This window comes from Passer domesticus, chromosome 9 (genome assembly GCF_036417665.1).
Source record: "Passer domesticus isolate bPasDom1 chromosome 9, bPasDom1.hap1, whole genome shotgun sequence".
NCBI lineage: Eukaryota > Metazoa > Chordata > Aves > Passeriformes > Passeridae > Passer > Passer domesticus.
Genome location: NC_087482.1, coordinates 32,416,429 through 32,441,733, shown reverse-complemented (window position 1 = coordinate 32,441,733; position 25,305 = coordinate 32,416,429). Strand labels below are relative to the sequence as shown.

The 25,305-nt window shown below is 61.4% G+C and overlaps 3 protein-coding genes across 3 annotated transcripts in view; 2 read left to right on the top strand and 1 right to left on the bottom strand.

Moving 5' to 3' along the window:
- Nucleotides 1–8,619, top strand: part of TEX264 (testis expressed 264, ER-phagy receptor) — a 39,013-nt gene extending 30,394 nt beyond the window's left edge. The window contains exons 5-6 of the mRNA XM_064432515.1: nucleotides 973–1,144; nucleotides 7,782–8,619. Coding sequence (XP_064288585.1) covers nucleotides 973–1,144; nucleotides 7,782–8,089 — 480 coding nt within the window. The 3' untranslated portion in view covers nucleotides 8,090–8,619. The remainder of the gene's footprint in view (nucleotides 1–972; nucleotides 1,145–7,781) is intronic.
- Nucleotides 8,620–10,773: 2,154 nt separating this feature from the next.
- On the top strand, nucleotides 10,774–21,112 carry GRM2 (glutamate metabotropic receptor 2). The gene is made up of 6 exons (XM_064432513.1): nucleotides 10,774–10,905; nucleotides 13,623–14,243; nucleotides 15,963–16,800; nucleotides 17,500–18,563; nucleotides 19,430–19,604; nucleotides 20,071–21,112. Exons 2-6 carry the CDS (start codon nucleotides 13,785–13,787, stop codon nucleotides 20,142–20,144), a joined length of 2,610 nt encoding a protein of 869 aa, XP_064288583.1. The 5' UTR covers nucleotides 10,774–10,905; nucleotides 13,623–13,784; the 3' UTR covers nucleotides 20,145–21,112.
- RRP9 (ribosomal RNA processing 9, U3 small nucleolar RNA binding protein) lies at nucleotides 21,104–24,909 on the bottom strand. Its single transcript, XM_064432514.1, has 15 exons — nucleotides 24,826–24,909; nucleotides 24,616–24,698; nucleotides 24,009–24,121; nucleotides 23,859–23,932; nucleotides 23,714–23,755; nucleotides 23,422–23,548; nucleotides 23,104–23,228; nucleotides 22,786–22,878; nucleotides 22,589–22,689; nucleotides 22,342–22,476; nucleotides 22,141–22,203; nucleotides 21,917–22,062; nucleotides 21,753–21,832; nucleotides 21,542–21,615; nucleotides 21,104–21,443 (listed from the first exon to the last, which is right to left on the bottom strand). The coding sequence occupies exons 1-15, from the start codon at nucleotides 24,892–24,894 to the stop codon at nucleotides 21,332–21,334; spliced, it is 1,437 nt and encodes a 478-aa protein (XP_064288584.1). The 5' UTR covers nucleotides 24,895–24,909; the 3' UTR covers nucleotides 21,104–21,331.
- Nucleotides 24,910–25,305: the final 396 nt, after the last annotated feature.

The following is a 25,305-nucleotide window of genomic DNA, read 5'->3' as shown; positions in this document are numbered from 1 at the left end:
GAGGAAAATCACTGGGTCAGGGAAGAAGAAGAGGATAATCAGGGCAAGAGGGAGAAAGAGAATAGCTGGGGCAGGGAGGAGGAGGAAGAAGGAGGAGGATGATAATCAAGGTGGTTGCAGGGTTAAATAAAAGCTGTCAGCGATTTGAAAAGGAAAAAGAAAACCCGCTAAAGAGACACTCTCCTTTCTCACCCGGCTTGTAATCAGCCGCCCCCTCTGCCAGCGAGCAGCTGGCGGGCGGGCGGGCGAGGAGGGGGAGGCAGGAGGGGTCCAGCTGCTCCTCGGCCCGGCCTCGGCACCCCGGGAGTCCCCTCAGCCCGGCTCAGCACGGCCCGGGGACCTGCCCCTGTCACGGGTCCCTGGCAGGCTGGGCTCTGAGGTCCTGAACAGCACTGCCAGGGGAGGTGGGGTGAGGAAAAGGAGGAGGGGGACGTGTCTGAAATGCCAGGGATTCATCTCCCACTCCCCCTGCCCTCGCCGTCCTTAAAGGAGCTGCTTGAGCTGTCGGCTCTGGATTATATTAATTAGCAGAGCAGTGCTGTGCCTGCTCATGGGGCTGTGCTCTTTGTGGGGCTGTGCTCTTTGTGGGGCTGTGCTCTTTGTGGGGCTGTGCTGCCGGCAGGAACTGGAGATCTGGCAGGTCTGTGTGAAGCAGCTGCCTGGCTCCCCAAAACCTCTCGTTCCAGCCCAAAATAAGCACATCAAAACCAAGTGAACTGGGGGTCTTCAGCATCTCCTCCTGGCTGCTTACCTTCTGGGCCAAACCTGCCTGCCCTGGTAGCTGGGGCTGGTGTGGTGGGGAAAGCAGCACCCTGGTTTTGGGATGGCACCCTCTGCTCCTCACTAGGCCTCCACTCCTGTGGGCAAAGAGGACCAGGCTGACCTGGCCGGGCTGGCAGGTCAGTGTGATGGGGGAGCTGTTGGGCTGGGGGCTGAGGACATCCCTGCCCATGGCTGCTTTGTGTTTTCCAGGAGAGGAAGCTGTGTGCCCACCCCCGGATCGAGATCTACAAGCAGGACCGCATCTACTTCGTGTGTCCCCTCGCCCGCCAGGGGGACTTCTATGTGCCTGAAATGAAAGAGCTGGAGAGGAAGAGCAGGGCTGCTGCAGCTGTGGCTGAGGACGCCCAGACAGACATCACAGGTATTTGTGGCTTGTGCACAGGCTCCATCTTCATCATCCCTCACAGAGGTGGGGTCCTGGTATCCCCAGTCCTGCTGCCTGAGCAGAGGGACTGGCCTGTCCCCACCTGGTACCCAGCACACCTCTTCCCCTCACCCTGGGCTGATCCCCAGGGATCTGAGATGACGTCCCCTGAGATGTCATGGCATGCCTCGGGGAGCACCCAGGAACCCTTGCAGTTTTGGTTAAGCCACTGGCCCACTGTTGTCAGCACAGAGCTGGATCTCACAGCTTTTAGTTGCAGCTGGGCTTGTTTTTCTCTTTGTCATATACATCTTCCTTGATCTCATCTTCATCTGTTACATATTGGGATTGCAAAGAGCTTAAATACCAGGTTGCTGTAGCTCGTGGTGGAGTTGCCTGAGAGCATCTGCTCAGCAAGATTTGTTGGAGCCTGGATGTATTCATACAGGAAGGGACCACAATGGCTGTAGGCGCAGAACAGCAGTGCTATAGTAACCCAAAATGCTAGTTGCCTTCAGCAGCCCACATGCTCCCGTGCCTGTGAGATGTAGGAGCTGGCTGCCCAAGCATTCCCAGGCACTGGACAGCACATCTGAGCTGGCTGCTGGCAGGGGCCTCCCCCTGCCCCATGCTTGTGTAATGGGTATGAAAAATCCATAAGGGCTGTGCTCGCCTCACGGGCAGTTGGGTCATTTGCTTCAACACATCTTCAGGTTTGGGTCGCTTTAATTCTTAATCACATAAAAGCAAGCCTGGGAATTGCTTTCTGGGAGCTCTGTCCATTTAGCCTTGCAATGAGGAGTCTAATTGGAGCTGTTTCCCAGCACTTCCAGGGCCCGTGTTAGCATGGTGCTCACTTGGCTCTGCTCTTTGTGTGCCTTGTGTTGGGGCAGCACCAGCCCTGCTTGGCCAGAGGTGCCCCAAAGCCCTGGGGCTGGCTCTGACAGCCTCAGGATCCATGGGAGCAAGGGCAGCTCGAGGGTGGTGCCTTCAGAGCTGTGTGTGCTCCCTGTGCCCTGCTCAGGGGGCCGTGATCCCACAGCACAGCCAGGGTGCTCGCAGCAGCCCCTGCCCTGTGCCCTGGCTGTCTCAGTGCTTTCCCTGGGGTGCCACTGCCAGCATGCCCACAGTTGGGAGTCCTCTGCCCTGCTGGAAGGTCTTCCCAGTTTTAGAAGGCAAATGATGTTGGACTTTCTCACTCTGGGCCAGGCTCTCCAGCAGCAGCTCTGGGCCTGCTCCTCCACCACCCTTTCCCTTCCAGGCACATAAATGAACTTCTGTCAGTGCAATATGATGCAGTGCCATCTGCTGAGTCTGCACAAAACCAACTTAGAATAATAATACCTGTGAGGTTGGCCCTGCCTGTGAGACTAAAGAGTTGGGCTTGGATGTTGCACTGTGGTTGTCACTGCTGGGCACAGTGGCAGAGCCACTTCTGATGGGTGTCACATCCTTGCTCTGGCTGAGGATGTAGCAAGCCTATGGGTGGCTTGTGCAGCTCCTGCCTGAGGGCTTTGGTGGTCCCATGAAGATTACACCTCATTGAATGAGACTGATCCTCCATTCCTGACAATTTTATGTGCTGGGATATGTGCAACCACCTCTGAGTTGGAGAAAGAGAAGCCTCTTTTCCCATCCTTTTTAGCCTTCTTCCCTGGGCAGTCCCTCTAGAAGTGAGCTCCAGGTAGTCACAGCCCCTTCAATGGGCATGATGGACATGAGATCTTGATGACCCAGGAGATCCCAGGATGTCTATGACAGTTTTCAAGCTTTCCTCTGCCAGCTGGAGGGTGGGCACAGCAGTGTCCCCACCTGCCTGTCAGCATGATCTCTGCTCAGCCCCAGTTGCTTGTATTTGAGTTATTTCTTGATCCTCCTCAGGTTTGGGTGGATGTTTCAAATGGTCCTCCTCTGCTGGAGGTTCAGAAAGGGCTGCTGGGACAGTGGGGGCAGGTGGCAGACCCTGATGGTGGCTGTCAGCTCCTCTGGCTGTGCCTGAGCTGCACAAATCCAGGTCTAGGGCTTTGCTACCCAGTTGTGCCTCAGTGGATAAGTGGAGACTGGGAAGGTTCTGAGCCCCATTTCCTCTCCCAAAGGTAGCTGAGGCTGCTCTGTGCACAGAAGCTTTAGGCTGTGTGTCCTCACGTGGTAGCAAAACAAGGCTTCTCTTTCCCCCTCCCAAAATACTGAGATAAGAGCATTGAGTGTGATTTCAGCATGGACATGATGTTGAGTAATGCTCTGTGTGAACACACCACTGGTCAGTCACAGCTCAAGAAACTCCCCACCAGCAGCTGGATATGCTTCCTTTGAGTTAAAGACTTGAGAAGTTCCAAGAGGAAGGTGTTGCCATTTCTCCTCACCTGTCATTGTGGCTGGTGCCAGACGGTACCAAGCGACTTGAAAGTGTAAGAAAAGCTTGGATTTGTTTTCTCGAGCCTCCTGACCTTGGAGCACATCTCTGCATTTAGGCTGTTGTCTGCTGTCCTTGCTCCTGAGCCAACTCTGTGAGGTGCTGGGTGCCTGTGGCTGTGAGTGAAGCCAGCAGCCACCAAGGCTGTGGGACATGGTGCAGGGTCTCTGCTGTCTGTGCTGCACAGAGCAGGGTGCTGCAGCTCTGCTGAGGATGGACTCAGCACACAAGGAAGGGACCAGGGGCTGTGGCTGCCTCTGCACCAATTCCATCCCTTCTTTGCCATCCTCAGGGTCATTGGAAAGACAGGAAGCATTTTAGGAAGGCGGCTGATGGGTCTGCAGGGGGCCGGTGTCAATCAGGATCAGTTGTTTTGTACTTAATTGTTTTCTGGGCTTTGGCTCGGCGGGTCCCCGCTCCCGGCTCCCTCCCAGCAGTGCTCTGCAGTGTGACCCCGCTGCTGTGTGTGGAAGGTGAAAGCAAACAAAAGCAGCCTCTCCACACGGGCTTGCTGGCATGAGCACAGATGGTTCCCGAGCTTGTGGCTCTGCCCAGAATCTCAGGTGCTCATTTTCCTGGAGCAGAGTCTGTCCCACAGCATCCAGGTACAACTGATGGCATCACAGGCTGAGCCCCAGTGCCACAGAGGAGCAACTTTCCTGGTGTGTTCTGCCTCATCCTTGCTTGCTTCCATTCTTCAAAGAGCCCTGCCTGTTCCTGCCTGCTTCTACATCCTGGGAAGTGCCCCAGTCCCCCTCCTGGTGGCTTGTGTGTGAGCTTCAGCAGTCATGGACGAGCTGTGCCCCCTGGCAGCACACTGTATTTAGGGGTGATGAATATTTGATGGAATGAGGGGAAGGAAAGGGCCCAGGAGCACCAGGAGTGGAGCACTGCTCAGGCATCAGTGTGGCACAGGGGTGGTGCAGGGGGAGAGCCTGCCCTCATTCTGGATTTGGGAATGTCAATTCCCAGTGTGGCACAGGGCTGAACTGTCTGGGGAGCCAGCTCCCCCCAGGCTCATTGGCAGTGTGGGGTGAGTGGTTCCCATTGCACCCATCCCTGGCTGGTCTCTTGGAGTTGGCAGCTTGATATCCCTTCTTCCTGGCTTTTGGGAGACTCCTTAACACCCTATCATGGCTTCACCCCAGCTGTGCCTCTGTTTCCCAAGTGAAAACTCCTGGGTTCCACGTTCCTGCTGAGCGAGAGTGCAGTGGGATGGCTGTGCCATCCTTGAGGGAGCAAGGTCAGGGGCGAGTTTCAGTAGAGGAATGGGCAGTGGGTCATGGGAGGACCAAACGGTGTGTGGGCAAGGATGGACAAGTGGCTGTAACAGCTGCTGGACGTGTGTGCCTGTTGAGGTGAGGGCTGAATCCCTGCTTGCCCTCCACAGGGCTTTGGTTGCCCTCTCAGAGGCCCTTGCACTGCCTTCCTGGCCTCCCTGTTAGGACAGCTGGGTGTTCCTGCCACGTTCCCCTGTCAGGGCTGACCCCACATGGTCCCTGGCAGCAGCAGCTCTGTTGGCCTGGCCACCCCAGACACTGATCCTGGCCAGGCTGAGTGGCCATGCCAGAGCCATTTTCCTGTGCAGAGGAGAGCGAGGCTGCTGAAATGGGCAAATTTGCCAGCTGAGGCTGCTCGAACATGATCAGAAGTGACAGAGCAGTGACAAAGTGCCTGGCTGAAGGGAAACAGGACTCGATTTATTGTCACCCTTGGAGCAAGGGAGAGGAAGGTGGCTATGAGAACGAGGACAGCAGTGCTTTCCCACAGTGGTGGCTTGGAGCAGTGGGTAGGTCAGCTTCATCCCTGTCTTCTTCCTCCTCTTCCTGAGCTGCTGCTCCTCTCCTCAGGAGATTCTTTGCTTTGTGTCATGGGGTTACATGACAGCTTCTGAGCCAAAATGTTCCCTGGGGTGTCAGGGGAGAGGTGCTGAGCAGGAAGGGCACTGCTTGGGGGGTTGGTGTCACTCCTGTCCCCTGGGATCTTAGAAGGACACAAGACAGCCACACATGACATGAGCTGTCATGAAGCCATGGTGGGAACATGTCCATGTCACCTCAGGCCACCAATTTGGCCAAATCAGATTATTTCTTCTTTTCAGATCACCACTAAAGACCTTGCAAACCCTAATTTGTCTTCAAGGCTCAGGGTCTGCACACTCCCCTTCATCCCTTGCAGATCTTCCCAGAGGCTCCCTGCTGACCCAGTGCCCTGCTGAGGTGCTGTCAGGTGGGACAGCATCTCCCACCTTTCTGCTGCCCACTCAGTGGCTGCTGTCCCCTGCAGCAAGTGCCTTGCTGCAGTGTGCAGAACATCCTTTTCAACTTAGAGTAAATGTAGTTTCCATGTCGAGGTGCTCCCTGATGCTGCAGCAAAGGCAGTGTGTGTTAGTGGGCAGTGGTTTTTAACTCCTTTCCCTGGGAGGGGTCAGCTGGCATTGCCCAGGGAGGGGCCGAGGGCTCGGTTTGTGCCAGCTGCCCAAAGGGTTGCCAAGGTGAGAGGGTGAAGGCTCGGGTTCCTTTCCAGGATGAAGCCCATGTGCCATCCAGGTGGGATGAAGCAGTGGGTGCACTGTGTCTGTGGAGCTTTTCTGGCTGCCCCCCATCCTGCTGCCAGTGCCGGGTCCTCTCGGAGCAGCCGTCACTCAGCGGCAGGACCGTGGGATGGTGCTGCTCAGGAGGCAGAGGACTGCCATTTACAAGCAGTTCTGCTGGCAGCTGCCCAGGCCGGGAAGAAAAACAGCTCAGAAAAAGGATTTAAGGATGTTTGGAAGGAAAGTTCCCTCCTTGGTGAATCTCCTTCAGGAGATCAGTGGCTGCCACACAACTGCAGGAGAGCAAGCAGCCCAGCCTTGGGCACCCTGGCTGCAGGAGCTGTAGGAGGCTGGAAATCCTGTGGAAACCCAAGGCAGCCCCGTGCCAGCAGCTGAGGATGGAGCTGCACCAGCAGGAGACACTGTGGAGAAGAGGGCTCTCCTCTCCCACTGGTGATGACTTCAAAGAGGTTCCCATTTGCCACTTCCAGCCCTGTTGGTGGCAAGCCCCAGTCCTCCATGAGTGCTGCTGCTGAGTGGGCTCCTCCTGGTTTCGCTCCTGGTGTGGGGCATGATCCTCAGCAGGGGTGTTCAGTCCAGCCTGGATGGAGGTGCTGGGAAATGACAGAGCCTGGCATTCACTTCCCACGGCTGCAAGGCAGGCAGGGAGGAGATAGAGCAGGGATGGCCATGATGGAAGAGCCTGCCCAGTGTTTGCAGACATATCATAATTAACAATGAGGACCTGTGATGTCATAATAAACCACGTGGATCTGTGATGTCATAATTAACAATAATTAATGTTTAACAGGAGGGTTTTGTCTCCTGGCTGGTTGCTCTGGCAACAGCACCGAGCTGCTGGTCTTAATCTGCCACGTTCCTCTCCTTGTCGACTCCTTAATTGTATTGTTGATGGAGCTAATGAGGCAGGGATCTGGGGAGGAGGAGGTGGGCCAAGGGCTCCACCTGGGCAGGCAGGGGCAGCCCCGGGAGACCTGGTCATGAGATGGGCTGTGGCTGGCAGCCAGGTCATGTGGAGAAGCCCAGAATGAGCTGGGAAGGCTCCCCCTATCCTCTGGCACCCTGACACCTGCCTGCTGCTGCCCTGCCTGTCTTCACTGCTGCCAGAGTTGCTGGCTGTAGGGGAGCCATGGAGGGAGTGGGAGCAGCCTGTCGGGTGCTGAAGGCACCAGGATGCTCTGGCACGAGGCTGGACATACATACCTGCTTCTGACAGCAGAGCATCTGAGGATTTGCACTTGTACCATCACCCCCTTGGGTGCTTAAACAATGCTGCAGCTCCACATCACCCTCACAGCACAGAGTCCTTCCTGCTCTTTGTCTCATTCCTGGTGCCACGCCAGAGACAGGCATTCTCCTCAGGAAGGGCTGGCCAGGTCCTTGCTGCTCCAGGTGTGCACCAGGAGCAGCTGTGGGCCATGGTGTGGCCAGGTCAGGCTGTGGCTGGAAGCTGGTGCTTGTTTGTTCTGACTTGGGGGCTCCTGATTTCAGGGAGCAGTTTGAGCTCAGCCCATTCTTGACCTGGTCACGTCTCAAAGGAGGTGACAAGAGGCAGGAGCTGGTCTCCACTGTGGCCTGATACCTCAGAGGCTTCAAAGGCTGTGGCCCCCATCCCCATTGCCTCCTTCCCACAGCACTCACTCTTTCCCATTCTCTCTCCATCCCAGGCGTCGACACCATGAGCGAGACGAGCTCCATCAGCGTGGAGGCCACGACTGACAGCAGAGACACCTCGGTGGCCACGTCCATCCTGCTGCCCTTGGCGGGCGGGCGCGGCCGGGAGGAGGCGGACACGCGCAGCGAGCACAGCTACAGCGAGTCGGGGGCCAGCGGCTCCTCCTTCGAGGAGCTGGACCTGGAGGCTGCCGGCGACGCCGAGGGAGCCCCGGGCCCCGAGGCGGGCTACGCAGGCAGCCAGGAGGTCACAGACAAGTGGACCAAGGAGCCCATTGCTGCTGAGAGAGGAGAGGAGTGAAGAGAGACCTGGCCGCCTCACCTCCCACTGGGGTCTGACTTACTGGGAACCAGTTGCCTTTCCCACCTCCTTCCTCTCCAGCCAAGAGATTTTGGTTGCTGATTCCCCCCAGGACCTGCTGTCCCTCTTTGCAGAAAGGGTGTTTGAGCGTTTTTGGGGGTGCTGGGAGGTGGGGGGGGTTTCTGTGGTGCTTGGTGGTGCAGGGTTAGGTGCAGGCTGGGGGGACAGTGAAATGTATTTGCCGTGTCTGTGTGTCCAGGCACATGGCAGACTCTTTGCAGGTGTCTGGGGGTGGTGGTGGATGTCAGAGATGTCCCCCCTCGTCTCTGCTGGTGCCCCTCTCACCCACAGCTTCTCTCTGCCACACCACCACGTTTTCTAGCACCAAAGAGCTGTGAGTAGGGTCAGTTGGGTTTGTTCCCCTCCTCTCTTCCCCTTGCTGAACAATGGAAACATCCTGTGTAAATGTGGTCCTCCTGGCACTGCCACGGGCGCTTTGGGGTCTGTAATAAAGTGGATGCTTTTCCTCACTGGTGGCTGGTGCATTGCTGACTTGTCCTTTGGCTGATTGTGCCATCCTGTCCCATGGTGGGGAGCGGGCTGTGGTTGGGAGCTGTGCCCATGGCCCTCAGCTGAGCCAAGGAGCTGCCCAGGGGCTCTGCATCCCTGCTGCTCAGGCTTTCCCCCGCCCGGGCACGGAGTCTGTCCCCAGCCTGTGCAAGCTGCAGGGGAAGTGGGGAAGGAAGGGTCCCAGCTGCCGTGCTGAGCTGGGCACAGCTGGAGGGAGTGGCATTCCCACTCCTCCTGGGAGCCTCTGGAGGGTAAAACCAGTATAAAGCCAGATATAAAGCCGCTGCTGGGCCTCCTGCTGTGGCAGGGGACACCAGGCTGCCTGCCCTGTGCCTTCCTGACATCCCATCTGTCTGTCCTGCTGCTGTGGAATGCAGGCAGGGAGGGCTGCCTGAGGTGGTCCCTGTTCCCTGTCTCTCAGCTTGGGACAAGGGGGCAGCCTGGACATCATGGTCACGGTGCCACAGGGCAGTGCCAGGTGCCAGAGTCCCTGCTGAGTGCCCTTGGTACCTCCAGCAGCCCCGGGATTGTTTCCTGGTGGTCAAACGTGGCAGCCCAAAACTGGGACCTGGGGTGGGGGTGGCAGGGCCAGGGCAGGTCTGACTGTCTCTCCATGGTGGGAATGTGTCCTCCCTGGCTTGGAAAGGTCACGATTAGTCCTCAGCCAGTGATTGACATGAGATTGTTCATAAATATTTTGTGCTCTGAGTGATAAAATATTAAACTCCTCCAGCCCACATGGAAAAATATTGCTCTTCCCGGTGTTTATCTTTGTTGCTGGTTATTACAAAACTGCCAAGCCCCCTGAAATATTTATGCTTGGCTGAGGCTCCTGGGGGATTGGAGCCAGGCAGTGGATACTGACAGTGCCTGTCCCCTAACCCCACTGAAGCTGGCACCAGGGGCTTTGGCATCATCCTGCTGCCATGGGCGCTGGAGCAGCAGCTGGGACAATGCAGCCAGTGCCAGGTGTGTGTGAGGCTGGAGCCAGGACCCCTCTGCTGGGGGAAGCGGGACCATGGCAGTGCCACATCCCTTGGCACAACGCACCTCCCGCCCTCCTCCTCACCTCTGTCCACCCTGCAGTGGTGAGGTCGCCCAGCCCAGGCACCCTCCTCTCCCCAGTGTCCCACTCTGTCTGTGCCAGCAGTCTTGACAGGAGAGGCCTCTGGGGTCTGGGGTCCTGCTGCTGTGGGGCTCCAGGGGAGACCTTGCCAGGGACGTTCTGAGTTATCCTTCCCCAAACCAGGATTGCTGGGAGAAAGGGAGTCCAGCAGTGTCTGACTCACTGCAGAGCCTTTAACCCACAGCCTGCAAGTGTAGAAGCTGGCAGAGGGGAAACTGAGGCACACGGTGGCGAGGTGGTTACTCAGGGCAGTGCCCCAGAAGCACGTTGTCCCCTGTGTCATCCCCTGTCCCGTTCTTGTCTCTGAGGGATGGAGCTCTGGGGATGCAACGCCGCAGGATCCTGGGCAGCCGAATGGCTCTAGGAAGTTTGGGCAGTTGGTGATGTGGGACACAGCCCTGCCCGTGGCTCTGTACGGCCCAGAGCCTTCCCCAGCTGGGTGTGAGAGCTGCCGGTGAGTGCTGGGGCCGCGGGGAATGTGGGTGGGCAGTGGGTAAGGCCGGGTGCCTGAACTCCTCCAGGGCCTTGAGGAGCGGGGACAGGCCAGGCAAGGGGGGAACAAACCCTGGGGCAGCAGCTCGTGGCTGTGGAGCTTGATCTGGGGCCGGGTCCCTCTCACTGTCTGGGAATGAGCTGGAGGCTCGGGGAGCAGGGGAGCTGTGCCCTGCCAGGGTGCAGAGCTGGTCCCGCCTGCTCTGCCCGTGTCCTGCCTTCTCTGGCCATGTCCTGCCTGCATCCTGACGGTGCCCCGGCTCAGTCCGACCGTCCCCTGCCTGCACCTGGCCGTGTCTCGCCTGTGTTCTGCCTTCTCTGCCCGTGTCCTGCCCGAGCTCTGCCTGGACCGGGCCACAGCCCCCGGCTTTGCCCCAGCCCGGCGGTGCCTGCCCGGCTCAGCGGGTGCCGGGGCGCAGTCGGGGCGGCCCCGGGGGTGCCGCTGCCCGCCGGGCCGGGCCGGGCCGGGGCGGGGGCCGGGCCGGGCCGGGCGGGGGGCGGAGCGGCTCCGCTCTGCTGGGGCTGGCGGAGTGTCAGAGGCGGCGGCGGGAGGCGGTGGCAGCCGCAGCTCCGAGACAGCCGCGGCACCGGCACTGGCACCGGCTCCGGCACAGTCCGCCGGGCCCAGGTAAGGGCTGCGGTCCCCGCCCGGCGCTGCCGTGGCCGTGCCCTCGGTGCGCGCCGTGCCCCGGCGGTGCAGCGGCACCGAGACCGGCGGTACCCCGCTGCCGTCGGGGCCGCGCCACGGCGGGGCTCGGAGACCGGTGCGCGGTGCCGGGGCTCCCGGAGCTGCGGGACGAGAGCGGAGCACGGGCACGGGCGCGGGAGCCGCCGGGGATGCGGGCGGTCGGGGGGGCACCGGGGCTGCTCCCGCCGCTCACCTTGCCCGGCGCAGGACGCGGAGCTCCGGGAGAGCAGCCTGGGGGGTTCTCGCACCCCCGGTGATCCGGCAGCCCCGAGCCCCGCAGTGGCACCCGGCAGGACCCGCCGCTGCCGCCCCCGGCCGGGGCTGTCCGCCGGCACCGGGGCAGGGACGCGGGGTCACCGCCCGGCCCGGCGGGACAGACCCCGGTGCCCGCTGTTCCCCCGGTCTCCGGTCCGCTGCTCGGGCCGGGAGAGCCGGGGCTTGGAGCGGGCTGTGGGTGTGCCGGGACAGCCGGGTCTGGGCGCGCTCGGGACGGGATGCGGGGCGGCCGCGGGGGCGCCGGGGGTGCCTCGGCCCCGCGGGGTACCGGGCTGGCCGCCCTCGTGCAGGGCAGAGCCGGGGGCTCCTGGCAGAGCTCGGTGGCGGTGGGACCTCTGGGACCCCCGCGGGAGGTGGCACTGTCCCCGCGCCCCCGCAGCACGGCCGCTCTCGCACACGGCCCAGGTGTCGCACAGCCCCGGGATGTCGCAGGGCTCAGGGCTCCTGGCACGGCGTGGGCAGCGCTCCGAGCACGGAGGAGCCACGGCCCCTTCCCACCCACCCCGCTCGGGGTGCCGGAGAGGCTGCCCGCGGCTGGCAGGAGCTTCCCGCCGTACCGGGCTGGACTTGGCTCTGCCCTGCCCGGTGCTTCCCTTCCCCGGGCGTTCTCCTGAGGTTCCCGCGGGCTCTCAAACCCCCGGCACTAAACCAGTCGAGCTGAGCAGCTGCGGGAGTGGCGGGAGCCCTGCTCCCTGTCCATCGCGGCTCGCTGCCGGGTGGGTGGTGGTTTGTCCTTCAGAGGAGCTTGGCCTGAAGGTGCCTTTCATCTGGTGGGTCCTGTCACCTGCCCCAAAAGACCTGGACCACAGGAACACGGGTTCCCTGTGCCACCTGACCCCTGTGCCAGGCTCAGCCTGCCACTGACGAGCTCCATCAATGATCCATGTGCCTGTGGCCTCTTCCCTGCTTCAGGAAACCCCGGGTCCCTTAGCAGCATTTATTCCTGAAATAAGGCAGGGACCCTTCCTTCTCTCATCTCCGAAGTCCTTCGCACCGGGGGTCAGGTAGGAAATGCCCTGAGACAGATGGGGACTCAGCAGCAGCAGACAGCACCTGAGAACAGGCACTTAGGGGCACGGAGGAAGAGGAGGAGGTCGGCATGTGTCACCCCACCCCATTATGCTCTGTGCCACACTGCTGCCTGCATCCTCCTGGGCATCACTGCCAGCTCTGGCTGCTTGCTCCAGCACAGCCACCACCTGTCTGGGAGCAGCATGGGGGCATCACGGGGTCCCCTCCTCCTGCCTCAGTAGGGGCTGCAGGGAGCTGCAGGGGGGCAGCACTCTCTGGCATCGCCCCCCACTCCCTGTGCCCCCACAAGCACTGCCGGGCTGTGGAAGAGGCCGTGTTCAGTCACAGCATCAGCAGCTTCCCCTTCCAGAGCAGCCTGAGGCTCCTGGACTGCTGAGGGGTCTCCTTCTCCCATGGTCCCTGAAATGCCAGCCCCGTGGGATTTCAGCAGTCAGCTTCAAATGGGAAACAAATCTCTCCCGTGATTTGGGAAAAGACAACCAATCTCGGAGGGGACTGCATCTTCTGCCAAAACAAGGCCTGCCTGCTGCAAAAGCCTTTGATTCCCCCGCGCCTCCGTGCTTTCTGCAGAGGGAGTCAGCAAACCTGGCTCTTACTTTTACTGAAATCTCTGAATTTAGTATACAGGGAAGGAAGGGGCGGTGGTGAGAGAACAGACTCTGAAGCACGGCGACTGCCAGAACCCTGCGTGTTGCTGTGTGAGGGTGAAGCCAGAGGCGAGCCCCTGCTCCAGCCTGGTGCCACGGACAGCCCTGGGGGCAGCAGCAGCTCCATGGCTGTGGGATGGAGATTAAAGTACTGTGGGCACTGGGGGCTGTGGGCACAGTGGGCTCCTGGCTGGCTGCTTTTGGCAGTGCTCTCGGCTGGAGGGTGGGATCTGGCAGCACCCCTGATGCTGCTGTGTGGGTCGGGGGCTTGGCTTGGCTCTATCTGCCCAGCCTGGTCTCCCTGTGCCAGGTGACATCCCTGGCTCTTTCCCCCTCCATGATATTTTAGGGCTGTCAAGCTGTCCCCCTGCAGGCTGCTCTGCCCGATGCTGCCAGAGGGGCCAGCTCTGTGCCCCCCCTATGCCAGTGTGTCCCTGCGAGTGCTGGTGGGGGCTGGTCCCTGTGCCCCTCCATGCGCCCTGGGATCTGTGTCACTCATGTGTGTCCTGGGGGTTCTGGGCCACTGTGGGAGCTATTGCATGTTCATCTTGCCTTTCTGCAGGGGATTTCTTCCTAAGGGCATCCCGGGTGGGGGGCACAGGCAGGCTCATGGCCTGGCTCTCCCGTGCAGCACTGACTGTCCCTGTCCCTGTCATGTCTTGCATCCCGCAGACCCAGCAGCTTTTCCCTTTGCTTTTCCAGGTGCCGAGGGCTCTGCTGGGGTGACACCACCTCTCTCCCACCGACACCACGCCGTGCCACCCCCCCCCACCCAATGCCTGGGGACTGCCTGCCCTCACCTTGACGGGTGGCAGCGGGTGACACGGGGTGCTGTGGGTCCCCCAGCCAGCAGCAGCACACCCCATGGCGGTCCCCTTGGCCGCCTGGCTGGGGCTGATGCACCTGGCCACCTGTCTGGCTGCTGGGCACGGCATGGCTGGCAAGAAGGAGATCAGCATGGATGGGGACCTGGTGATCGGGGGCCTCTTCCCCGTCCATGAGAAAGGAGTGGGGAGCGAGGACTGCGGCAAGATAAACGAGCACCGGGGCATCCAGCGCCTGGAGGCCATGCTCTTCGCCCTGGACGAGATCAACAAGGACGGGAGCATCCTGCCGGGGGTGAAGCTGGGTGCTCACATCCTCGACACCTGTTCCAAGGACACCTATGCCCTGGAGCAGTCCCTGGACTTCGTCCGTGCCTCCCTTACCAGGGTGGATGGCTCTGAGCACATCTGCCCCGATGGCTCCTACGCCGTCCACGACGATGTCCCCACTGCCATCACCGGCGTCATCGGGGGCTCCTACAGTGATGTGTCCATCCAGGTACTCCCAGGCCAGAGGGGCTCAGATGGGGCTGGGGGTTTGAAGTGGGGGAGGGGGATCAAACCTTGGCAGCCGTGCAGTGATGCCAATGCTAGTGTGGCACATGGAAGTGTGCTCATCCCTCATGGTGGTGCTCTGCCCCTTTCTCCAGCAGGGAGGGAGTGCTAGGTGGGCACCTGAATGAGCCATCTCTCTGTGATTGTGGGGGGTGTGCCCGGGGCCCCCTTGGGGGCTGCATGAGTCCCCCAACACTCCATTAGGAGCCAAGACTCACGAGGGGACAGGTGTTTATTCCTCTCCTGGGTTCTAGGTGGCAAGTGCAGCTCCTCAGCCCAGCTCATTCCTGGACTATGCGAGAGAGAGCAGAACAGTGTGAGGGGGCTCTGTCCCTCTTTCCCCCACAAAGGGCAGCCCATGAGGAGCTGCAAGGGACATGCACCCCTGAGAGGCTCAGCCTGGCTAAGGCAGGGTGTGCTCAGAGGACAAGTGCCCCTGCGTCCCCAGTGATCCCACAGGAACAGGCACCTCAAGCTTCACACCTGGCTGGACCCTGGGTGGGTGCATCTCAGTCCCCAAAACCACATCTCTGCACCTGGAGGCTGGTTTCAGCAGGGATAAAGGCATCCCCTGAGGATGCAGGACTCAGCAGGACCAGCTGCGTCACAGGGGTGGCCGGTGGGCCACATGCTTGCTGAGATTTAATGAGTCCCAGCATGTGCCAGACTGTGTGTCCTGGTCCCTGGGATCCCTGCATCCCCCAGGTATGGGGTAGAAGAAGCTGGGACTGGCAGCAACCCAGCCCACCTGGGCACTTGTCCCTTCACCTTCTGGGAACCCAGCATGTCCCCATGTCCCAACCCCGGGCAGGCAGGGGCAGAATGTGGGCCAGCTGGGGAGCTCAAGGGGCACTGGGGGGACATGGCAGGCTGGCAGCTCCCATGCATGGTGAGGACAGGCAGCAGCATCACTGAGCTCGGAGACATTCTTGCCATTAGGGGAATTTGTCGTCAAGATCATTTGTCCACGTTAATTAATCCACGTCTCCTGCCTGGGGAGCAGTGAGATGTGGGCAGGCTTGGCAGCCCCGCTGGCACACCCGAGGTCCCCTTGCTGCCCCCAGAGCCTGGGTTTTAACAGCCTCATTAGTGGGGCTTTTTTCCCCTTTGAAGCTAACGAGGGATTCTGCTGAGTGGCTGGAAGGTGCCAGTCCCACTGAGCCCCGGTGTGGGATGCGCAGGCGCCCGTCCCCTGACCCAGTTCTGCAGCATCCCCCAGCCTGGTGGGGGACTCTGCCCTGGCTCCCAGCCCCTTGAGTCCTTTCCCCCCGTGCTGTAGGGCTGCCAGGCATCCTGGCTTTCTCCTTGCCATCGAGAATCTCCTGCACGTCACCTATGGCAGACTTTCTGCTCTTGTGCCCTCCCCAGACCCGAATTTTGAAGCGGAGTGCTTGAAACATTAAAAAAAAAAAAAAGAAAAAAAAGAAAAAAAAGAAAGATAAATGAGTATGTCTGAGGTGTCAGGCACTCTGTGAATGTGCCATCCATTCTTCTCCAGCCCCTCCACAGATCAGGATGCTCTGGGTTGGGATGGGTTGCTCCTCAGCCCAGTGGTTGTGTTTGGGAGCATTGTGCAACGCTGGGTACAGGGCAGGGTCCCCCCATAGGAACGTCCCTTGCTGGCCACCCCTTCAGGCACTCACATCTCCCCTCCTCCATGCAGGTGGCCAACCTGCTGAGGCTCTTCCAGATCCCGCAGATCAGCTATGCCTCCACCAGCGCCAAGCTCAGTGACAAGTCCCGCTATGACTACTTCGCCCGCACTGTCCCTCCAGACTTCTACCAAGCCAAAGCCATGGCAGAGATCCTGCGCTTCTTCAACTGGACCTACGTCTCCACTGTGGCCTCAGAGGGAGACTACGGGGAGACGGGGATCGAGGCCTTCGAGCAAGAAGCCCGCATGCGCAACATCTGCATCGCCACCTCGGAGAAGGTGGGGCGCTCCATGAACAAGAAGACCTACGACGGAGTGGTCCGGGCTCTGCTGCAGAAGCCCAATGCCAGAGTGGTCGTGCTATTCACCCGAAGTGAAGATGCCCGGGAGCTGCTGGCAGCTGCCCAGAGGGTCAATGTGTCCTTCATGTGGGTGGCCAGTGATGGGTGGGGAGCCCTGGAGAGCGTGGTGGCCGGGAGTGAAGCAGTGGCGGAGGGAGCCATCACCATTGAACTGGCAGCCTATCCCATCAAGGAGTTTGCTTCCTACTTCCTTAACCTCCACCCCTACAATAACAGCCGAAATCCCTGGTTTCGGGAGTTTTGGGAGCAGAAGTTCAGGTGCAGCTTCCACACGCAGGACTGTAGCCGGTACTCCCTCAAGACAGGCAAGTTTGAGCCAGAGTCCAAGATCACGTTCGTGGTCAATGCAGTCTATGCCATGGCTCACTCTCTTCACAACATGCACCGGACATTGTGCCCCAACTCCACCAAACTCTGTGATGCCATGAAGCCTGTCAATGGCAAGAGGTTTTACAAGGACTTTATACTCAATGTTAATTTTGATGGTGAGTCCAAAGTGGAGATGGGGTTTGGCTGCCAAACTGGAAAGGGATGGGTGGAGGATAGGAAACAAGGAGGCTCAAATTTAACCTAAAACCCTCCAGTTCCTCCAGCCTGCCCACACCCAGGGCTGCGGTTGTCCTGAGGTGCCAATAACCAGCCCACCATCATCCTTGGGAGGCAATCCAGGCCTTCTGTCCCCAGTGGAAACATGTGGAGAAGCTGGCCACCAACTCCATCCTGCTACAGCTGGGTGGGATCAGCCCCGCCCAGCCTCAGGGACCCTCAAGAACAGGGGTTCTTGCAAGCATCATGATTTATTCACATTTCAGGGATTAAACTGGAGGGATACCCTTCATCAGGGACCCATGTTGTTTGGGGTGAATTAGAAGCATGTCCTCTGTGACTTGGGCTGAGGGTGTCTTGGCTACCAGGAGTCACTGAGAGCCATGTGACTGCCCTCTGCCCCTGCAGAGCTGGCTGGGGCTCACAGGCTCTCAGGCAGGTGGGTAGTTCTCCACCTTTGCTTTCCTGCTCCTAGCATGTGCATAGGCAGCAAGGATGGGAGTGAAGGCAGGAAACAGGTTGGGCATTTTGTGTGGCCATGGTGGGATGTGACCCTTTGGATGAGCCCTGCCTCGAGGCCTGCAGTGAGTGTTCTCCTGCCCTGAGGCAGTGGCTGTCTCCTCTTGTCCTCCCTGCAGCTCCGTTCAGGCCAGCGGACACCGAGAGCGTCGTTCGCTTTGACCGCTACGGCGACGGGATCGGGCGCTACAACATCTTCAACTACCACTACGTGGACGGGCGCTATCGGTACCAGAAAGTGGGCTACTGGGCAGAGGGGCTCGTGCTCGACACCAGCCTCATCCCCTGGGCTGAGACCTCCATTCCCGTGTCCCAGTGCAGCGACCCCTGCAAGAAAAATGAGATCAAGAGCATGCAGCCCGGAGACATTTGCTGCTGGATCTGCATCCCCTGCCAGCCCTACGAGTACCTGCTGGATGAGTTCACCTGCATGGACTGCGGTCTTGGCTACTGGCCCAACGAGACCCTGAATGGCTGCTACGAGCTGCCCCAAGAGTACATCCGCTGGAAAGATGTCTGGGCCATTGGTCCCGTCACCATCTCCTGCCTGGGCTTTATCTCCACCCTCTTCGTTATCGGAGTCTTCATGAAGAACAACGACACTCCCATCGTGAAGGCCTCTGGACGAGAGCTGTGCTACATTCTGCTGACTGGGGTCCTCATGTGCTACAGCATGACCTTCATCTTCATCGCAAAGCCCTCCACCGGGGTGTGCACGCTCCGGCGCCTGGGGCTGGGCACGTCCTTTGCCGTCTGCTACTCGGCCCTCTTGACCAAGACGAATCGCATCGCCAGGATCTTCAGTGGGGTGAAGGAGGGGGTCCAGCGCCCCCGCTTCATAAGCCCCACGTCACAGGTGGTCATCTGCATGGCCCTCATCTCTTGCCAGCTGATCATCGTCATCATCTGGCTGCTGGTGGAGACCCCTGGCACAGGCAAGGAGACTGAGCCTGACAAGAGGTACATTGTCACCCTCAAGTGCAACAACCGTGACTCCAACATGCTCATTTCGCTCACCTATAATGTCCTCTTGATTGTCCTCTGCACGGTCTACGCCTTCAAGACACGGAAATGTCCCGAAAACTTCAACGAGGCCAAGTTCATTGGGTTCACCATGTACACGACCTGCATCATCTGGCTGGCCTTCCTGCCCATCTTCTACGTGACCTCCAGCGACTACCGTGTAAGAGCTGGAGCTCTGAGGGGGCTCTGACAGGGCTTGATCTAAGTGGTCCTGGAGATCTGGGCCATGCAGGGTCCATGATTAGGAGATGTATGGGCCTGGGGAAGGGTCTGCATCCACACACTTGTCATGGTCACCTTTGCACGGGGTAATTCAGGACCAGGTGAAGGGTCCTGAAGGACTGTGGCTGATGGGGCAATGAGTCCTGGAGAGAGGATCTGCCCCCTTCCCTCCTTTGCTAGGATGAGGTTGGGAAGTGGCCCTGAGACCTCCAGGGATCCCCCATAGCCATGACTGTCATGGAGGAATGATAGTCATCCTTCAGCCTGGTGACACAAAAGCAGGAGACAGTCCCTGGCTCAGGCAGACACCACACCCCAGGGCATGAATGCCAGCCCCAGGGCCAGCCTGGTCCCTGGCTGCCGAGCAGTGCCAGGAACTGGGCACCATGGGGTGCATCCTGGCATGGACAACCAAACACATTCTTGATGGGTCTTGAGGAGTTGGTGGGGGCAGTTAGTCAGGGGCTTCCAGAGAGGACCTGCACCCCCAGAGAGAGTGGGCACTGGGGTGGGGAGTGCAGGCTCTGGTCCAGGCAGTGCCACAAAGCAGCATGTTGGCAGGGCTGGGGGTGCTGCTCAGCTTTGCAGGGGAAACTTGTCCCCACCAGGGCAGTGTCCATACTCTGCCCATGGGTCTCCTGCAGGACCACCCTGACAGAGGGACGTGGTGTGGGGTGCAATGTCCCTGCAGGGTGCAGCCTGTGCCCTGTGGGGCTGGCCAGTGCCACAGCACGGGCTTCATCCTGCCCTGCTTGGGGCAGAGGGCTGACGGGTGGAGCACCTGATGCCCACCCCTGTCTCCAGGTCCAGACCACCACCATGTGCATCTCGGTGAGCCTCAGCGGCACCGTGGTCCTCGGCTGCCTCTTCACCCCCAAGCTCCACATCATCCTCTTCCAGCCGCAGAAGAACGTGGCCAGCCACCGCGTGGGCACCGCTCGCTTCAGCGTGGCAGCAGCCAGCTCTAGCCAGTCCCACGGTGAGAACGCTGGGCTGGGCAAGGGCTGGGGGACAGCACCCCTTTCCTGGTGGGGGGCGGTGTGTGGGCACCCCAGCACGGGTTCCTGAGGAAAAGCGGGGTGTGGGGTAGGGCCAAGTGGGAAATGGGGGGGGAATGGTGGATGTGTCCCCAGTGGCTCTTCCCTGTCCTCTGTCCCAAGGGACACAGCACAGCTGACAGAGGGGTACAGCTCCTGGTGGCCCTCATTGCTCTGAGGGGACATTCTCCATCCCAGCACAGGGGATTCAGCTGCCCCCAGGTGCCTGTCACTACCCGAGGCACTCTCCCCTTTAGCTCCAGGGAATATGACCACCCTGGGCACACAGGGGGACATGGCCATCCTGGGCACCCTCCACCCCAACTCGCTGGGCACCACTGCCATGGGATGCTGGGCAGGGCTGCTGCCAGCCCCCACCCCAGCCCTGACTGCTGCCCTCCTGTCCAGGCTCAGCCTCGCCATACGTGCCCACGGTGTGCAACGGCCGTGAGGTGGTGGATTCCACGACGTCATCCTTGTGAAGGACGGGGGGCCAGGCCGTGGTGCTGCCACACAGCACCCCCGCTGCTCCCCCAGGGAGAGCAGTGCCCGCAGCACGGCCCGCTGAGGGGCCAGGTGCAGCCGGGAGGCTCAGTCCCTGCCCCAGCACGAGCTACATCCCACACGTCGGGTCATGGTACGTGTCACCCTTCCCTTGCACTGAGCCACGTTACATGTACCCTGTCCCCCACACCCTGCACTGAGCCGTGGTGAGCATCCCCCTCCCTGAGCTGAGCCACGGCACGTCCCTCTGTCACCTGCACTGAGCCATCGTGCCCCACACGCCCTAACTGAGCCATGGTGAATGTCCCCCAGCCCTGCACTGAGCCGTGGTGCGCATCGCACGGACCTCGCACTGAGCTGTGGCACAAATACCCTGTCCTTGTCCTTGCTCTGAGCCCTGTGCAGACCCACCTGGGGGCACATCCCCTGCCCCTTGTCCCCACATCTCCACTCCTGCTTTTGGCTTGCACCAATCCACGCTGCACTGCCCTCACTGTGGTGCCACACGCTGCCCTCGCCCCAAAGCCACCCCAGCTTCCCAGTTCCATGCCTTTCCCATCACCCCCTGTGCCAAGCCTTGGACCACATCACCCTTTCCCCAGTGCTTTGCATTTCCACGTTCCCCTCCTGGTTTTGGCCTCAGGAGAGCCGCGGAGCGTGGCTGGGCTGGGCCTAAGCCTCCCCTCATCGCTTCCCTCACTGGGTGTGGCGCTGCTCATCCCTGACTGGGAGACAGGGCAGGAGTGGGGGCAGACAAATTCCTGCTGACCCCAGCCCCTGCACAGCCCGGGGGGGCATTGGAGGCTCAGGGCAAGCAACAGGACCCAGGTATTTGAGCCCAACCAAGTTTTTAAGAGTAGATTTTTTCTGTGAACAAAAGTGTGAATTTTTTTTTTTGTAATTTATGTAAATAAAGTGGTTTTGGTGTTGTTTTTTTTTTACAAAATGGATTGTTCCAGAGCTCAGGTACAGCCAAACCTGAGAGAAGGGAACAGACCCTCGCAGAGGGCAGAGCCACATCAAGATATGGGGGCAGCAGAATCAGGGGCCGTGTGACAACAACTCCCACTCACATCCTGCTGAGCACGGTGGTGGCTGCACCAAGGGTGGGGGGCACAGCTCCAGGGAGAGAAGGACCTGCTCCAGTGGCTCCAGGGACAGAGGGCTAGGAGCTGCCAGGGGAGCCCTCTTCAGGGCTAGAGGCTGTGGTCTTCTGCTTCAGGGGGATGATGCAGATGCTGTTTTTGGCTTCTTTGATTCTCCACCACCGTCCCAGCCTGTGGGTGAGAGACATGGGGGAGTCACCCTCCAACAAGACCCAGAGGGGAGGGAAGCTGCACCCCCAGGCAGCTACACCAGGGAGGGGGGACAGTACCGGTGCTCCTGCCCGATGCCAGCCACCAGGAAGTCACCAGCTGCGGAGAACTTGAGGCTGTTGACAAAACCCACCTGGAGGGGACAGGGCAGGGTAAAGGGACAGGGCAGGGTGAGGGCTCCCTCAGCTTCTCCTGCTGCCCAAGGGCAGTCCCTGCTGAGAGACCCTCCAGCCCAGCTCCAGAATTCCCACCCTGCCCACCCATCTATACCAAGGGGATGTCCAAGAGGTGCTCCAGCTTCCGAAATCCTTCACCGCACTTCCAGAGCTTCACACTGCCGCTGTGGGATCCTGGGGCACAGAGAGGGGCCTGTCACGGACCCCAGCCCAGGGACGGAGCAGGACACGTCCCCCACGGGCTGCCACCCCACCCACCTGTGGCCAGGAGGTCGCTGTTGCGCAGGGCAGCCACGGCTGAGATCCAGAAGGGCTGCTGCAGGCCCTGGGCGTCCTGCTCACCGTGCGCCTGCCGAGCCAGCGCCAGCGGCTTCTTCTTCGTCAGCCCCCACAGGGCTAAGGACCTGCGGGGCGTGGGAGGGGTCAGGGGGCTCAGGGGGCACCCTGCCCACCCCCAGGCATCGTCCTGGCCCCGTGCTCACCCATCGTCAGCACCAGACACCATGTGCTCCTCGTTGATGAGCTGGATGCAGTCGATGGAGCCCCTGCGAAGTGCCAGCAGTTACAAGTGTGCTTTGGGATCCTGCAGGGCATCAGCAGCCCCAGGGTGCTCCTGGCACCCACACAGCACTGCCCCAGCTGGGCACACCTGCCCACAGCCCCCTCTTCCACCCCAGACGTACTGGTGCCCAGAAAACACGAGCTGTGATTCCTCAGGGATCTTCCAGAGCCGCACGGTGCCGTCCCGTCCCCCCGCTGTCACACAGCACTCCCGGCTCAGGCTGTCCAGCCCCGTGATGATGTCCTGGTGTCCAAACCTGCAGCAGGAGATGACAAACAGCTGTGGCAAGCAGGGCCCTCTGCCCCCTCACCACCTCAGGGCTGCTGGGCCCCCCTCGGAAGGGTCAGTGGGATTTGCCCAGCTCTTACAGGGTCTCCACGTAGGCGTTCTCAGCCACGTCCCAGACCTTGACGCAGCGGTCGTGGGAAGCGCTGTACAGCTGGTGTGTGCCCTTTCGGAAGGCCAGGCCCTGGGACAGATGGACAGGCAGGGCACAGCAGTGAGGGATGCCGAGCAGGACACAGCTGCCTGGCCCCAGAGCACTGTGCCCAACGCCCCAGCTCACCGAGACGGCGTCGCGGTGCCCCGTGAAGATGTGCAGGCGCTTGCAGGTGGCTGCATCCCAGATCATGATCAGCTTGTTCCTGTCTCCTGTAGCCTGGCAGACAGCAGGGGACACCTGAGACCTGCACCCTGGACACCCACAGCCCACCCCTGCCTCCACTCCCACTCCATGGGCTTTGGCTGTCCCAGGGAGCTGTTCTTGACCCAGCAGGGGACAGGGGCTGCTTTAACCCAGCAAGGCACATCTGGGCATGGGACTGTACCCCCAGGACCCAGGGAGAACACTCCCCACGCCCTCTCTCCACGCCTGTCCCCTTACCAGGTACTTGCCATCCGACGAAATGGCCATGCAAAGGACTTGGGACGCGTGCCCCATGTGCCGCTCCTCCGTGCCCTTCCTGCCCCCGGGCACCACGCACAGCCTCTTCCCACTGTCCACCTCCCCTGCAGGAAAGGCATCACAATCACCCTCTGGGAGCCTCCCACCACTCCCAAAAGCGTCAATGAGCTTTCCACAGAGCCTGGAATTATGCACAATCCGAGAACAGCCAGGGGCCAAGCCATCTCAGAGGACACCTGGGTCCTTGGAGGGGTTGGGCTTGGGAGCAGCCAGTCACAGCCCCAGGTGAACACTTGCATTTGATGAGGGAGCCGTCCTTGGAAGCAGAAAAAATGAATCTGTCGTCAGGAGAGATGACAAGGCAGGTAATGGGTAGCTGGTGTCCCCGCAGCACACGGATCCGGGCTGGATCTGGAGGCTGTACCTGCAGGAAGAGCAGGATGTGAGCTGGGCTGCCCAGGACCCTTCCCCAGCACAGGAATACCCCAGCACAGCCCCCCGACTCCTCCAGGGACAAAGGCTGTAGCGTGCTGGCCGTGCCTTAGCGTCCCCTACGCTGGCACTGGCACCCCCAGCAGCGGGCACTCACATCTTTGGCCACCAGGCGCTGCAGCCGGCCTCTCTGCTCCAGCTGCGGAAGAAGGGGCACGTTCAGCACAGGCGGCCCCGCTCCCGGTCCCGCGGGAAGGGGACCGAGCCCGCCGCCGCCGAGGGGCCCGAGGGGCCGCGCTCACCACGTCCTCCTTCAGCCGGTCGCCGATGAGATCCGCCGGCTCCAGCTCCTCCTCGTCCTCCGCCCGCTCCTCCTCTGCGGGACAGAGCGTCAGGGTCGGGCTCAGCGCCCGGGGCCGCGCCGCGGGGCACCGGCGGCGGGCGGCACTCACCGAGCTGCCGGAGCTCCTCCAGGTACTCCTTGGCCAGGCGCAGCTTCTTCTCCTGCGGCGTCTCCTCCACCTCCTCCTCCGCCGCCTCTCGCCGCCGCCGCCCCAGCAACGGGCTGCGGGACACGCGTGCGTGAGCACCGGAACAGGCACCCACAGGTACCGGCACGCCCTCCGGTACCGGCATCTCTCCGGTACAGAATCCCCCGGTCCGACATCCCCTCCGGTACAGGATCCCCCCAGTTCGGGCATCCCCCGGTCCGACAGCCCCTCCGGAACAGGATGCCCCGGTCCGACATCTCTCCGGTACAGCCATCCCCAGGTCCGACACCCCTCCGGTACAGGATCCCCCGGTATGGCATCTCTCCGGTACCGGCATCCCCCCGTCCGGCATCTCTCTGGTACCGGCATCCCCCGGTACAGGATCCCCCAGTCCGGGCATCCCCCGGTCCGACACCGCCCCCGGTACAGGCATCTCTCCGGTACAGGATCCCCCGGTCCGACACGCCCTCCGGTGCAGCCATCCCCCGGTCCAGCATCTCTCCGGTCCAGGCATCTCTCGGTATCCGCGCCCCGCTACGGCAGGGCGCTCCCCAGGCGCAGCCCTCACCTCTCTGTCTCGGAGTCGCTGGACACCTCCTCGTCGCCGGGCCGACCGGCCCGAGCCCGCGGTCTCCCATCGCCGCCCGGTGCCTGCGGAACAAAACGGGGCGATCGACGGGACGGGAATGGGGACGGGCGCAGCAAAAGCGCCACGGCGGCGACCCCGGCGAGGCAGCCCTTCCTCGCCCCTCCCTGTGCCCCCCGGCCCGGCCCTCACCGCCGGCCGCCGCCGCGCCGCCGCCCCGCGCGGGGCCTTGGCCCGCCTGCCGCCCGCCGCCGCCGCCATGCTGCCGCCGCACGTGCGCACCGCGGCCGCCGCCGGGGCCCGGGCCACGCCCCCGGCAGCGCCCGTTGGCTGCGGCCGGCGGGATCGCGCCTCCTATTGGCCCCGCCGCACCGCCTCCCGGGGCCGGAAGCGCGCCCCGCCCCGCCCCGCCCCGCCCCGGCCGCGCCGGCCCTCCGGTGTGACGTCACGTGCCCGCCCCGCCCCGCCGCCCCGCCTCCATGCTTTGGCCCCGCCCCCTGCCGCTGGCCCCGCCCCTCCGGTCCCGGTGCCCGGGACCCTTCGGCCGGGACCGGGCACTCGTACCGGGGACCGGCCACTCGCAGCGGGACCGGCCACTCGCACCGGGACCGGCCACTCCTACCCGGGACCGGCCACTCGCACCGGGGACCGGGCACTCGCACCGGGGACCGG